Source organism: Ptychodera flava, chromosome 15, assembly GCF_041260155.1.
Source record: "Ptychodera flava strain L36383 chromosome 15, AS_Pfla_20210202, whole genome shotgun sequence".
NCBI classification, from domain to species: Eukaryota; Metazoa; Hemichordata; class Enteropneusta; family Ptychoderidae; genus Ptychodera; species Ptychodera flava.
Window position 1 is genome coordinate 8,676,328 of NC_091942.1, and position 16,290 is coordinate 8,692,617.

At 36.6% G+C, this 16,290-nt stretch overlaps 1 protein-coding gene across 1 annotated transcript in view; it reads left to right on the plus strand.

Annotated features, from left to right (window-relative positions):
- The window catches only part of LOC139152237 (neurogenic locus notch homolog protein 1-like), a 191,826-nt gene that overhangs the window by 19,717 nt on the left and 155,819 nt on the right, over window positions 1–16,290 (plus strand). The window contains exons 24-31 of the mRNA XM_070725378.1: window positions 174–305; window positions 5,899–6,021; window positions 6,479–6,604; window positions 7,255–7,368; window positions 7,687–7,809; window positions 8,818–8,940; window positions 9,410–9,523; window positions 10,505–10,627. Of these exons, the coding sequence (XP_070581479.1) occupies window positions 174–305; window positions 5,899–6,021; window positions 6,479–6,604; window positions 7,255–7,368; window positions 7,687–7,809; window positions 8,818–8,940; window positions 9,410–9,523; window positions 10,505–10,627 (978 nt within the window). The remainder of the gene's footprint in view (window positions 1–173; window positions 306–5,898; window positions 6,022–6,478; window positions 6,605–7,254; window positions 7,369–7,686; window positions 7,810–8,817; window positions 8,941–9,409; window positions 9,524–10,504; window positions 10,628–16,290) is intronic.

The following is a 16,290-nucleotide window of genomic DNA, read 5'->3' on the forward strand; positions in this document are numbered from 1 at the left end:
TACAGAAAAAACGCAAAGACAATCGCACACGGACATACAGATGTTGTTGATTTCAAGTTATTGTTTAAAATCATCAGCAAATTTTCAATGTAGTTGAAATGGATTTATTTACTTTGAACACTCACTTGTGCTGACTTAAATCCATGATAAGACCTCTTTTTTTATTTTTACAGCGATTGACCTATGTAGTAGTGCCCCATGCCAGAATGGTGGAGTTTGCAGAACGACCCAAGAAAACTGTAACAGTTGTGCATTTGTGTGTGAATGTCCCTCTAGCTGCTGGACTGGGCCAACCTGTTCCATTGGTGAGTGTCACAGCTTGTGTATGGTCAGAGTTGATCAGTACCCCAACTATTGGCAATTATCGTACATGACGAGGACGAGGCAGTGCCATCAATACATACAATCGAACGTCAAATAACTTATGCTATGAGTAAAAAAGTTCAAGTATTTCATCTGACTAAAAAGTAAATCCTTTAATCTACTTTCAGAAAATCCTTTGATCTACTTTAAAAAATCTGTGGAGTAGTTTTGTTCTTTAAATGAAATTCTTACAGAGCATTTCTTCTTTTGAAAAAAATGTTAGTCGCTTTTAGTTTTGGTTTTTGTTCCGTCCGTCCGTCCGTCCGTCTACGCAGATATCTCGAGCCATTTCCTTTCAAACTTGGTACAAGGATAATGCACTATGGCATACATATGCACGTCCATTAGTTTGGCTGTGGCAAGCATAATTGTAGTGTAATTTGCGAATAGACATAATTAGGCATAATTTGTCAGTATTGTGTCAATTAATTTCTAATTTGCATAAATTATGAATTTTCATAATTCCACTTATATTTCGATAAATAGTGACTCAAATTTAATGAAACTTCTTATAGATATATACATACCAGAGCTGTTACGTTGTGCAAAGGCACTTGGCAAGATCTTGATAATTAATAGTTAATTTGCATATTTGATGAATTTTTAGCTCACGTGTTCACACGTGGGCTAATGTCATAGCGATATCTGTCTGTCTGTCCGCGTGTGTGTGTGGTGTGTGTATGTTAGTGTGTGTGTGTCTGTCTGTCTGTTTACACGATAACTCAAAAACGACTGAACAGATTCAAGTCAGATTCGGTACACACGTACCATTTGCTACTTGCAAGAACTGATTAGATTTTGGTTAGTGTGACTTGCATATTAATGAAGTTATGCAATATCATTTTTTCCGTACCATTGTTTCCCTATGGAGACAGTAATGACCGTGTAGACATATATCAAGAAATCCCGTACAAAATTTCATGTCACTTTTCACAGAACATTATGATGATACTGTGAGTGTCCTGTCAATTATCTGCTCATTTGCATATTTAATGACCTTTGTTAATAGTGACATAACTCTGAATTCCTGCACCGAACTTGATGATACGTGCAACAAATATTGATCTGATATATATCTAATTATACTTAGAAGCATTGGGCAGTGTCAAGTTAATAAATAGCTCATTTGCATATTTTATGAAGTTTTATAATTAGTCATATAACTCCGATATAACTGCACCAAATTTGATGAATTCTGCTGCAGATACTAATCTGACTGATATCTAACTGTGGTGTAAAGCACTTAGTAGTGTCAAGTTAATTGAGGGTTCATTTGCATATTTAATGAACTTTGTAATTAGGTATATAACTCTGAAATTACGGCGCGCAAATCAATAAAATCTGGTACAGATATTGATCTGATAAATATCTACTTGTACTGACAAGCATTTAACAGTGTCAAGTTAACAAATAGTTCATTTGCAGATTTTATGAAGTTTTGTAATTAGTCATATAACTCGGAAATAACTGCACCAAATGAGATGAAATCTGCCGCAGATACTGATCTGACAGATATCTTATTGTGGCATAAGCATTTAGTTGTGTTGAGTTAATTAAGGGTTCATTTGCATATTTAATGAACTTTGTAATTAGTGATATTACTCCAAAATAACAGCATTACATTTGATGAAACTTGCTACAGATATTGATCTGATAAATACTTAATTGTACTGAAAAGCATTGGGCGTGTCAAGTTAATAATTAGCTCATTTGAATATTAAATAAAGTTTTGTAACTAGTGATTTATCTCTGAGAGTACTGTTCAAAAGTTAATTAAACCTGCTACATATTATGAGGTTATTACGAAAATACCGCAAAGGATGCACGAGGACATTGGCGCCGACGATGCGCGGCGCCAATGTCCAGTGCATCTTTTGCGGTATTTTCATAATAACCTTATTATTATACATCATACATTCCTAATCGGGGCATCAAAATGTCGGAGTAGTAGTAGTGACCGTTTTCGTGCAATGTCAACAATTTTTCTTCCGATTTTATCGCACCAGTGTGGAACGCTACCTCGGACGCGCTTCTGCAAGTTTGGAGTGTGTGCGCTAACACATACGTACGTACAGAGCGCACACGAGACTTGTTCTGGCACTCGTCCAAGGGGTCCCTTGAAACAGTTCTACAGTGAACGCGCAGATACAGCCGCAGGAATGGGGCGCTTGAAACCGTACGTGTTATGGAACGGGTGCGTGTTCCGTACGGCTTTTTTAGCGCACGCTAAATTCTATTGTTCTCGATGGTAGATTAATAATATAATCTTTACGGCCCTGATACGGCTTTTGCGGCCCGAGGTCGTACGGCGGAGGGCCCGAGCGTGCGAGGGCCCGTACACCGTACGACCAATTATACTGAACAGGCACGCACTTAGTATACACAGGATTTCACTAGAATTTAGTAATAAAAACCGATTTTACCGGCGCGGCTCCACTGTCGCCACGCGCAACTACGATCTGAGCGAGCAGACGTTTTCCAAATCTCGCGCTGGCTTTGTGTACGAATGGAACGTTTGCGGATAGCAACGCGCGTAGAACCAGAATCGAGATAGTTCAGAAATGCACGCGATTGCCCATATTTGGGCACCGGGCCGGGGCGTGATACGTAAAAAAAAATGCACGGATCTGAGGGCGCTTTCTCCCATAGCTTTACACAGGCACGTGAATGTAGGTATATGATAAAATAATAAAACAGATATCTGATTGTTCTTATTACACGCCTCAAACGGTTGTCGATTATATTGGTATGAATTTGGTTTATGACAGGAATATTGATAAACATAATACAATTAATCCTCGTTAGAGATAGTAACTCTGGCAGTAGACCGTATACACGTCTAGTCTTAACTAATATGTAACAGGTCTGACCTGAGAGCGAGCGTAGCGTAGGGTATATCGTAATTGATGTTGATGCATGACGCATATTTTGGCCATTGAGTTTGAATTGCTGTCGATTGTTTTCTAGAATATAACATTTATAGATTATTATAGCAATTGTACTCGGAAATGCCAAGTTCACTAACGAAAATTATTTAAAACTGGTAAATTATATAATTCAGAACAGTTTATCGTAACAGGGGCGGGAACAGAGGCAGTCTAATGTAAAACACGTACTATTCGCCTCAGCGGTAGTCTCAGCACACTATTTTAATTCTAGCGTGAGTTGACCGTTCGTTCTCGCGAGAGTTGGCTTGTTTCAAAATGGCGGCGCCTTGTGATGACCGATCCGGGCTTTCAAAAGTGATCGAAAATAGTCATTTTGAATCAAATTTCACACTTTCTTTGGAGTAGAGAGATTCTTTTGTCGGAAATACACATTGTCGAATAGGATTTGTGGTAGATTATATCTTTAATTTCACGCAATCCGTGTAAAAGTATTCAAATGGCCGCCTCCATGGAAGTGCTCTCCTTTCAAAACTCGTAGGTATATATAGATTCCATTCTAAATTTCTTGTACACATGTTAGTCTTAATGCTCACTTCGCGAGCGGCCTTTGGCCGCTCTCGCTGCGCTCGCTATCAGTAGTCTGTTTGACACTCCGCGTCGTGTGTTCAATAGAACTGCTGTCAGAATATACAATGTCTGTCTTTGTTCTTGTGTTTTGGCTAGTGACTTTCCTGAGATCTGCAAATGTTGCGTAACATCTCCTTGCACGTTGATTTGTCACTTTGAAATGAGACAGGTCAAAGGTACAATTGTTTTACACAACTTCATAACAGACAAAAAGTATTCAGTTATTCATGTCAAACTGTATTATTTCATGCGTCCAGTAGTGTCTGATAAATGTCACTATATGTCGAGTCATCAGCAGTCAATTTCAATGCTTGATAACTAAGTTTGTAATTTTGTCAAACTTTTCTAGTCTGTTTACTGGATATCAAATATTATGTGAAGCGTACTACTATTAATGAACCTGTTGTAAAACGTGAGCAAATTCAGTTCATATCTGGTTGTAATTAGGGTGCTAAGTCAAGAAATACCCACTTTAATTGGATGAAACATGGTACTGATGCTGATATACCAAAGCTGTAACATTATGCAAAGGCAGTTAGCAGGATCATGTCATTTAATAGCTAATTTGCATATTTTATGAATTTTTGTAATTAAGGATATATGTCTAGAAATACGACAGCAAATTTGATGAAACTTGACATAGATGTTGACCTCAAAGTGCTGTAATAGTCTACAAAGACATTCAGCAGCATCTTGTCAATAAATAGCTAATTTGCATATTTAATGAACTTTCCTAATTAGTGTGCTATGTCCAGAAATATTGCACAAAATTCGATTAAACTCGGTACAGGTGTTAATTTCAAAGTGTTGCAGTATCATGCAAAGACATTCAACAGTATCCTGTCAATTAATAGCTAATTTGCATATTTAATGAACTTTCCTAATTAGTGTGCTATGTCCGGAAATATTGCACCAAATTTGATTAAACTTGGCACAGATGTTGATTTCAAAGTGTAGTGGTGTAGTAGCATGCAAAGACACTAATCATATCATGTCAATTAATTGCATAACTTATTTAATGAATTTTCATAATTAGGCTGATGCGTCAAGAAATACTTCTTCAGCTATGATTTGTATAGATGTTTAGCTCATCTTGCTTTAATTGTGTATAAGGACATTTATTAGTATCGTGTTAATTAATTTTTAATTTGCATATTTCATTACTTTTCCTTATTAGTGTGATACGTACAGAAATCCTGCATCAAATTTTATGAAACATGGATCAGATATTGATCTTCCGATAGTGTAAAACTGAATAGTGACATCCTGTTGATAAATTATATATTGACTTATTTAATGACCTTTTGTGATTAGGGTGGCACCCCAGATTGGCTGAATAGAGAAACAATGTTTGTAATGAGAGATCTATATTCTGAATGACTGCACTAAATTTGATGACACTTGCTGCAGATGTTGATCATACAAAGATTTACCAGTCAAGAAAGGTGTTTTAATTTTCGCAGTATCAATAGCTCTTTATAGGAAGTCTCTTCTTTACTGAACATGAGGACATTTTTGGTTCACATCTGGCATTCTGACTTTTTTATGTCAAGAGTTTTTGCTCAGACTTGCCTGGACCTGTTTCTTGCATGTAATTTGAATTTTGACATTTAAAAAACCAGGGCATGACATACCTAATTCTGTCAAACTTGATAGAAGGACATAATCCTATGCCGCTACTTGTTTACAATCCAATCCAATAAGGGCATCAGTCACAGACAGGACTTTGGTACCCGCATTCCTTGTTTCATGTACATCATATCGACTTCAATTTTAAGTCACTTCAATTGACAAAGTCGCAATTACAAGGGGGGGGACTATGTCATTGTCAATGACTTGTCTTTGAATTTTTTGTTTGATTATCACTACAGTAGTGTCTGCCCTTAAGTACAAAATCTTCCTTAGCAGTATCAAGATTGCATACAGTTTATCTAACCTCTATCGATAACATAATTTTCTTCATTTTTATTCATTGTGCAAATGTGATCTTTTCTTTATTTCAATATTTGCTTCATTTCAGAAATCAACCCATGTCTGACAAATCCTTGCCGCAATAGTGGTTTGTGTCGTAGAGTTCTTAATTCTTGTGACTTGTTTACATGTGTCTGTGACACATGTTTCACAGGCACATTCTGCGAACTAGGTGGGTCAGATATAAAAACTTGACTCGATTATTTTTACAGGCGCAAAACTACCTCATTTGTCATTCATAATTTCTCCAAAACAATTTATAAAAACATTCTAATATTACACGGATAACTTACATTCTTGAATACTTGCTAAAGCAAATTACATTGGTAAAGTTAAAAAATGCATTACATTTGCCATATTATGGAGTCAGCTTTTGACTAAAACTATCTGTACTTGGTGAATAGATGCTGTACGTTTCGAGTTTGCATACGATTGGAAATGTTCGAGAAACCAAAGGAAACAATTTTATCACGACATGTACCCTACTTTTTTCACATAATTTTCCTTACATTTATTATGATAAATGCAAAATGCATAGAAGGGTAAAATATGATGAATAAACGAACAAATCACTATAAACCCTTGAAACAGTTCAATTAATTTTCCAGTCATCCTCCTTTTTTGTTTAGAAATTGATGTGTGTGCCTCTGGACCTTGTAGAAATAGAGGTTTCTGTACAGCAGCTACCCAAGGTTCCTGCACCGAGTTTAATTGTCAATGCTCAAGCTGCTGGACTGGCCCTACCTGTGAAATTGGTAGGTTATTCTCGCAAGCTGGAAGAACGTTATCTTTCACAATGGATCTATCTAGACATTTATTTCCTGTATAAAATGTGTTGAAACTTGCTTGAACTACTCCATTTTATTTGAAATTTCAGAAAAACCCTATAATTCATTAAAAATACAGGTCTGTATGTTTATTTATATGTAAAGTTATGTATTTGCTTTTTACACATGGATGTGATTTGTATTAGCATTTAACATCTAAATTTTACTATAACCCAAACGGGATTCGAACCCCCACACACTCACGGCAACATCACCTAGCTGATAGGCCTCACACAAAACCAGTCGGCCACTGCTTCCAACCCAAAAGAGTTGGTCACAGTAACCGACTTAGATGTTGCAATTCTGTGCGCGACCGAGCAACACGGTGTGCGTGGAGCAGACGACACACAGACACAGTACACACACACACAGTACACACATATAGTAATCGGAAAAGCACGAAGCTTTTTACTGAGCTATCAGACAGACTCGGGGACAGTAAATATCCACCAGCAATACTGTCCACTCAGGTTAAAGAAATCTAAATTTTACTATAACCCAAACGGGATTCGAACCCCCACACACTCACGGCAACATCTATTTTCATTAATGTATTTATAATTGCTACTTTTCAACAGCTGTGGATGCTTGTCTTAACAATCCATGTTATAACGGTGGTTACTGCCAGAATTTCTGCAGCTTTTACATATGTAGCTGTTCTGGTTGCTGGACTGGTACTAACTGTGAAATCCGTGAGTGAATATAAAAAGTTATTCTTCCTCCCAAAATCTCCAAACAGAAGAGAGGGCAACGTTATTAAATATTGTAAATATTCTGCATAAAGCTATAACTCATATTATTTTTAATACTTTAGAAAAGTGAATATGACAAGTAGTTATCATTGTAGTTGTAAAATGTCGAAATGCAACAAGAAATGTGTTAATCCTATTTTTATTGTTTCAATTTGTATGCTCTTTGAATTATTTTTATTAACGTATAGCATTTTACTGAATGTTCTACAACAACCCCTCAAGCAAGAGTTCCATTTTTGTCTTCAATGTTGTCAACAGCAACGAGTATCTGCCAAGGAAATCCGTGCCAAAATGCAGGCACGTGCATACAAGATCCAGTCACCTGTTCTGCATATACGTGCATATGTCCTCATTGTTGGACCGGCAACAACTGTAATGTCTGTGAGTATTCATGCAATATTGAATGCATTTATCCTTTTCACCATTTCCAAATTCAAGAGGTCAAAAATCATTATATTAATCAATAAGGTTGCAGCAAAGATGTTTTGGCTACAATCTTCTCTAATAATGCCCAAACACGCCGTTGAAGATTGTGCTCTATGTGCACAAAAGAAAGGTACAAACCAAAAACTAATAATAATTAAACTTTTCAAGGCAAAGATCTACTTTTGAAACCATTTTAGACTCCATCTCCAGAGGCCTAGGGGAGTCCATTTGTGCCACATTGTCTATCTGTCTCTAAACCAATCAATATTTTGTTGCATTTTGTAACTTCTAAGTGCTATACAAGTTGGTACATAGCAATCCCATTTGGAGTTCTATATCTATTTTGATTTTACTTTTCACAGTATTTTTCTCGTGTATCAACTACCCGTTTGTTATGCCTCCTATTGTTTCTAAAAGTCCAAGCATTTCCTTTCAACAAGTTCTGTATATATGTATTAACCATTGTTATAGTTCATGGTTGCATTAAGTCTATACTTTAATGCAGTTTCTGGCAATAACAATAAATATGTAAGCTACGATTAGAAAATACGTAATACTGTGCCTTCTTGAGGTAGCTATATCAAACATCATTTTACATTGTAGAACAGTTTAAATTCAGGTGAAATTTCATTCAGCACTATTTACAAGATACCTGCATTGCCGAATTTCAGTTATGCTGTTGCATTGTATGTATACATTTACGTTTTTTAGGTACCAAGGTCATATACAAAGACTGACGTCATACTAATTCTATCTTTATTTTGAAAATTCCGAGAACAATAGATTGGTTTCCAATTACGTTTTGATTATAATGTGAATGTTGGTGATCGCCATATTGGAATCACTTCCAGCTGCTACACATAGCAGACTAAGTCAATTTAGTTGGTAAAGCGAAATGTAGCACCTTAAACATGCATGTTATGTTACTTTTAATCTGGCTTCCGCTTGAATGTATTTATACAGTGGCTAACCCATGTTCCAGCGATCCTTGTATGAATAATGGTGTCTGTCAAAATGGCTGCCCTGTACTCAATACCTTCACATGTACATGTGATAACTGTCACACTGGACAACGTTGTGAGATTGGTGAGTTGACAGGAGTGCAATATCATCGTAAATAATTTTCAATTTTTCTTACATTACAAAAGTTTTAATGCATGGCTCTTAATGTATGCATTACTTTATAAGATGGGACCACTGCATTATAATCACCCCTACAAAAACGTGTTAAAGAATCTTCTGCTAATGGTTCTACTGCGGAGTAAGCTGACAAGCAGTGTTCTACACATTCAGTACGCATAAGATCTTAAGAGATCATGTGATGACGCTAAACAATAAACCAACGTGTCCATGGCATGTAGTCTTGTTAGTAGTCCGGTTTTAACCTATTAACAAAAAATCAACCACGTCTTTGACTGCTCATTTAATGTACGTGCCTATTTTTTTATTAGCATGTAGAGTTATATATTAGTTTTCTACATTTCCTTGTGATTTCTATCAGCACTTAACATCTATTTTTATATATGCATTAATTCTGATTACTATTTTCCAACAGCTATGAATGCTTGTCTGAACAATCCATGTCATAACGGTGGTAACTGTCAGAATTTCTGCAGCTATTACACATGTGACTGTACTGGTTGCTGGACTGGTACTAACTGTGAAATCCGTGAGTGATTGTAAAAGGTTTTTCTTCCTACCAAACTCTCCAAAGCGAAGAGGCGGCGCGGGCATGGTTTTGTACAGCTAGTAATCAAGTATTCTGTACAAAACTGTAACTCACATTTTTTAAAATTCTTTGAAAAATGATACCGAAGGATTCAAGTATTTGGGCAACGGTTGCTGAAACAAAATTGTCAAATCCAAGAAAATGAGTTTTCATGCATTTATTGAGCATAAGATGCAAAACCATGGCACCAAAACCGAGCAGAACGCATGGTTGCCAGTCATGGAACGCGTGATGTCATAGATTTACAGATAACCACAGCATGTCTTTGAAAAGATGCAGCTGCTCCAAATTTGCTAAAAATCCCTGAAATTTTTCATAGTGATACCTAACATATCCTTCGTAGTCCCGGATATGGATTGGTAAGCCGTGAAACAAGCACTATGTTTAGAAATGAAAAATGTTTACTTTGTAATTTCGTACAATTTTAATCCAATTCTCAAAATTTTTACTTCATATTTCAAAACGTATTGAGAATTTTCTAAAACGCATGCTTAGCCTTATTTATTCTTGGCGGTGTCCACAATTCTGCCAAAATTCTTTTTAACAGATTGAAAATTGACCAACTTTAAAACATTAAAACATTAACGCAACAGCAGAAGGCGATATTGCCTAGAAAACGTAGGAAACCTTAACGATTTTCAACTGCAAAAGCGCGCATTTGGAACGCTGCCAGCCTTGGCAATCGGTCGGGTGTTGAATGTGTCGGTATCACCTTGAAAATAATGCGAAAAAGGGGAGGTTTTTGTCATTGTAATTGTAAACTACCCACATGGTGATAAGAACTGATCAGATATTCTTACTTTTATCGTTTCAGATTTTATGCTTATTGAATTATCTATATCGAATGTTTAGCATTTTACTGAATGTTCTAAAGCAACCCCTTTAACAATAGTTTTTTTATGCCTTTAACACTGTCAACAGCAACGAGTATCTGCCAAGGAAGTCCGTGCCAAAATGGGGGTACATGCGTACAAGATCAAGTCACCTGTTCTGCATATACGTGCACATGTCCTCTTTGTTGGACAGGCATCTACTGTAATATCTGTGAGTTTTCGAGCAATGTTGAATACATAATATGAACGCACTTGGCCTTCCGCATTTATCTGCTAGACCATTTCCAAACTCAAGAGGCCAAATATCATTGTATTAATGGATAAGGTGACACAAAAGCTTTGATGCTGACAATGTTGGTTATAATCTAATTATGCCAAAATAGGCGGGTAGAGATTATGCTCAAAGTGCACAAAAGAAAGGGCTGGTATAAGCCAAAAAAGTGAATCATGCACCAGAGGCCGAAAGGAGTATAGAAAGTTGTGACAGTGTCCGTCTGTGTGGTGTACCGATAAATATATATATATATATATATATATATATATATATATATATTATATATATATATATAATATATATATATATATATATATATATATATATATAATATATATATATATATATATATATATATATATAAGATCAATTCTGATTTAAGCTTTCATAATTTCCACGGTATTATTTTCTTAAGAAAGACCTATATTTTGGTATGCTTCCCATAATAAGTTCCAACGGATGTAGTCTGCGGGGACTAGTGGTTTTGGTCATGTCCATTCACCCTTCCGTGCGTGGTATGTGTGTTCATCACAAGGATTTCTAAGACATGTGTGAACCGATTTCTTTCTAAGCTGATATCAGAATACTGACCTAAGTCATACATATGCACGTCGATTTCTTTAAGGATACGGTGCATCAGGGCCGCCTGTAAGCCATTTTGTTACCGTAACGATGTTTTTATATCAAAACATTTATCAACCAATATAATTCAAAGTTGGTACAAGGACATCGACTTCTGGCATACATATGCACATCAATTTCGTACATGATACTATCCAATATTGGCGTATAGCGGCCACTTTGTTACAATTTTTTTCATGTCCGGAGCCGTAACTCAGACATATTTCACCCAATATCCTTGAAAGTTAGTACAAGGACATTGACCTATGTCATAGATATGCATGTCGATTTGTTTGATGATAAGATCAAATTTGGCAGCCCGGCGGCCATTTTGTGACGATTTCTTCATGTTTAGAGTCGTAACGCAGACATGGCTTAATCGATTTTATTCAAAGTTGGTACAAGGACATTTTACCTATGTCATACAAATGCTCATCAATTTGTTTCTTGATACAATCCAATATTGCCGCCTGGCATGCCATTTTGTAATAATTTTTATGGCCGGAGCCATAACGCAGACATGTCTTAACCGATTTCATTTAAAACCGTACAAGAAATTAAACTATTTCATACATGTGCACATTAATTATTTTCATGATATGATCCCGTATAGCCACCAATGGCCATCAAAGGTGCACATATTTTTCACCGAGCGTCACCCCACAGTAGCTTGCTACAGTCTCAATATTTGATGTTGTTGATGCATCACAGGCTGGACATATAAACTTCTTCAAATCAAAAAACTTCAAATACGGTAAAAAGGCCAACCTTGTCGAAACGCTACAACCCAATTCTCATGCCAGATTGCCTTGATATTTGGTACATTGGTACCTAGCACAAACTTTATGCAAATTCATTGTCCAACAAATACATGGCTACTTTTTGTTTAGCTCCGCTGTCAGCGACACCGAGCTTAAAAGTGGCAAGATTTTCTTTGTATATTAACAGCACGTTATCGGACGCTGCTTGTACTGGGTCGTAATTTTAGAACAGTAATTAGCATAACAATAAAATCAATAATTGAGTATGAATAGGGGACGGCACAGATTTTCAGTCAGACATTTGGGATCGGATCATATCACTGATGTGTTCACTTCAAGACTTTTAGATCAACCTAAACAGTGCTAATTTCAAGACTTTTCAAGAACCTCAAAGTCACGCTGGACTTATATTGTGGACTTTGCACTGACCAACCAAACGCCTGCAAGCCAAAGGACTGCTCATTTATCGATCTGTCTGACTCAACTCTGAAGCTTTGTACTTTACCAGCTGAGATAAATAGCCTGTAAACTTTTACAGTTTGTACTTTATCCCTTAACTTAGTGATTATTTTATTTTTTGTAATCAATTTCAATTTCAAGAAGAACACTGACTTCGCCATTTTTTCCAAAGGAAAGGGATTGGGGGCTCGTCTGGGATCTAAACATTTTGGGTCATTTGACAACATTTTGCCAGCATTTACCAGACTATTGTATATTGTGAACTCAGCGAATTTTCATAATGGCAGAATTTAAGCCAGTCGAATTTATGAAGGACCTTGATCAGGACACATTTGATTCCCTTTAGAAAAGACAAAATAATTGCACTGGCCAATTTCCTTAAAGAAGAAGGTAAAAGATCTATGCGCAAGAAAGAAATTCAGTACAATATTATATAACATTTAGTTAGTTTAGGCAAATTTTAGGAATCCACCTTGAATGATTATATGACTGAATCCACCATAGAACTAAAAAAATTAGAAAATGCAGGTAGATGTGGAGCTTAAGAAATGTTCATTAAAAACAGAAAAATTACATATAGAAATAAGACAAAAAGATAGAAGTAGAAATGGAAGAAAGACAAAGAGAGAATGACAGAGAGGAAAAAGAAAGAGAACGAAAATTAGAAGAGAATCAACTGCAGTTAGAAATGAAACATTTAGAGCTTAGACATACAGGAATATTTTCCACTTTAGACAATTTTGACATTACTAAACATTTCAGGTTAGTTCCCTTTCCAAGAAAAGGATGTTAACTATGACCAGGCACTGTGGCCATCTTATGAAGTGTTGATAGGTTCCATTGCCTTCATCTATGTGTAAATACCCATATCAGTGACACAGGACCAAGTGCATGGGTTTGGAGCATTCTCTTTGCAGGTTACGTTTAACGTTATCGGTTTCCTTATGATGTGCAACATATTTGCTGAGGTTGAACCCCCCTTATCAAAAATATATGAGCTCAAGGTCAATTTTTCTCAAATTAGCATTATGGGTATTTTCCTACCATTTATTCAGGTGGTTTAGTATCACTTCTAGAGATTCGTCTTCCGCTGCCCCTGCCAAATTTTAAGAGATATCGTTGCTTCCCAGTCTCTTTTGTTGGCAGATACCCTGCCGTTTTCTGAAAAGTAATTTTCAGGTTCAAAAAATTCTTATTAAAGGGGTAGCTTGTAGTGACTACAATTCTGTTCCTCTCCATAATATGTATTTGTCTTCGGATTTTCTTTCTGGATCTGTGACTCTAGGTAATAGGGCCTTTGCCTTTTGAAGGGATTCAACTTCTTCTACAAAAAGACCTTGCTTGGGACAAGGTCATTAAAAAGCCACTTGTGACCAATAACCCTAATTTAAATTGGGATCCAGAGCCAATTCAGTAGGAAATTCCTTATTGTATCCTGCATATGCTGTTACAAAGAAAACTACTGAGAATCAAAATATTCTCAAAAATGATGTCACAGATGTTGACTTAAATGACAACTTTCTCGGTCAGGTGTTTGATGCGGATCAGTGTGCTATCTCTCGTGGATTTGAAACCTCCAGTAAAACATCTACTGACCAAGTTTGGGCACTTTTTAGATCATATCTAAACGTACAACAGAACAAGGGCCCAGATATGTTTTGTTTGACAGGTTTATTGAAGAAGATAAAATTTCGGTTAGTCTTGTTTGTTATTATACAAAGTCTGATATTCTCATGCGTAAATGGAGACCTCAAGATGTCCTGGTTGATGATGCCTGGGCAGGAAAACAAAATAGTGGCTCCGAAGTCATATCCTGCTGAAATTGACCCAATCTCAGGCAGGATGTAGCACATTTCTGTTAAACTTGTCATATGCCAAATGGTAGGAAAACCAAAGCAGGCCATTCCAAAGGCCCCTTTACAGCCAGTTCCTGCATTTCGAAAGAACCATTTAGTAGGCTATTCATTGACTATGTTGGGCCCCTACCAAAAACAAGATCAGGAAATGAGTTTATGTCGACGACAATAGCTACATATACATGGCACCCAGAAGCCATACCACTGAGAAATGTCAAGGCAAAAACTATAGTGAGAGCTTTAGTCTAAGTTTTAACTTTATTTGACCAACCGCAATGTGTACAGTCCGATCAAGGCTCCAGCTTTATGTCTGGAGTTTTTCAACAAGTCATGGATTACTCTGCCTATCACTAAGAAAGTCAGGGTGCTCTTGAGCAATTTCATCAGATTTTGAAAACTATGATTAGGACCTACTGTTTTACACTGAGAAGCAGTTGGACAAAAGAATTCATTTTCTCCTCTTTGCCTTTAGAGGGTCCATTAAAAGGTCTGGTGGTTGTAGCCCATTTGAGCTCGTATTTGGATATACAGTTCATGGCCCACTTAAGCTTTTGACAGAGACATTTCTATCAGACAATAATGATTGTCTGAATCTTTTGTAATATGTATCAGAATGTCGTGCAAACTTTCCAATGTATGTGAATTGGCCTTGAGTTACCCCAGCAGTTAATGAATGTCAAATACGATAAAACGCCTCAAAACAGAAGATTGAACCTGTTCAAAAGGTTCTTGTTCTTCTTCCGGATTCCGGCAAACCACTCCATACTCATTACTTTGGTCCTTATCGCACTGATAAGAAATTAATCGATTTAAAATACAGCTTCATAACACCTGCGAGACGTAAACAAAAACAGTTATGCCACATAAGCAATGTTTAGATAAGAATAACCCTTCAGTATAGTCAGTTCAAAATATTCTGAAGATAGTAATAGTGATACTGACTTCAAAGCTGGGATCGTTCAAACTCTAAAATTCAGAACTCTGGAGAATCTTGAGTCTAAGTTGGCACACCTCCAGCCTCCACAACAACAGCAGATGAAAGAACGGATCCACCAATACGAACACTTAATCCAAGATGTTCCAACTAAGACAGACATCATTTATCACGTTCACTGAACAAAATGCTTGATATACGTTCAGTATATTTATATATATATTGACGTATAGGGAACACAATACTAATTGCATAAGTAACGTATATCTTTGTATATGGAACATTCCAATACGTTGATATGCGTAGCGTATATCTATGCAGATCATGTGTATACATAATGCAGATCTGTGCACACGAAGTGTACACTGTAGTTTTGTATTGTATTAGTATACGTATGTGTATACATAACGCATTTGACACATATACAGAATCAGTATATGTGTATATACTGTTGCACATCAAGCATTTTGCCCAGTGGATGTTGATTTCGGCAACAGTACGCCTATGAAACAACATCCATAAAGACTGACTCAAATGAAAGCAAAATATCTCCAGGAAGAAGTCAAATACCTGCTGGACAACGACTGTATTGAACCTAGTAACAGTAACTAGAGTTCACCATGCATTCTTGTGCCAAAACTTGACCAAAGCCACTGCATGTGTACTGACTACAGGAAAGTAAACATGTTCACAAAGAAGATACTTTCCCAATCCCGGGGATTGATGACTGCATCGATCGAGTGTAAAGCCAAGTATGTGACAAAACTTGATTTACTAAAGGGATTCCGGCAAGTCACTCTGACGGATCGTGTGCGTTAAATATCCCCCTTTGTTACACCCGACGGATTGTTCAAATACAAGGAAATGCTACTTCGAATGAAGAACTCGCCTGCAACATTCCAACGGATGATTAACGATGTCATATTCGGATTAGAAGAATGCGAAGCTTATGTCGAGGAACACATTAAA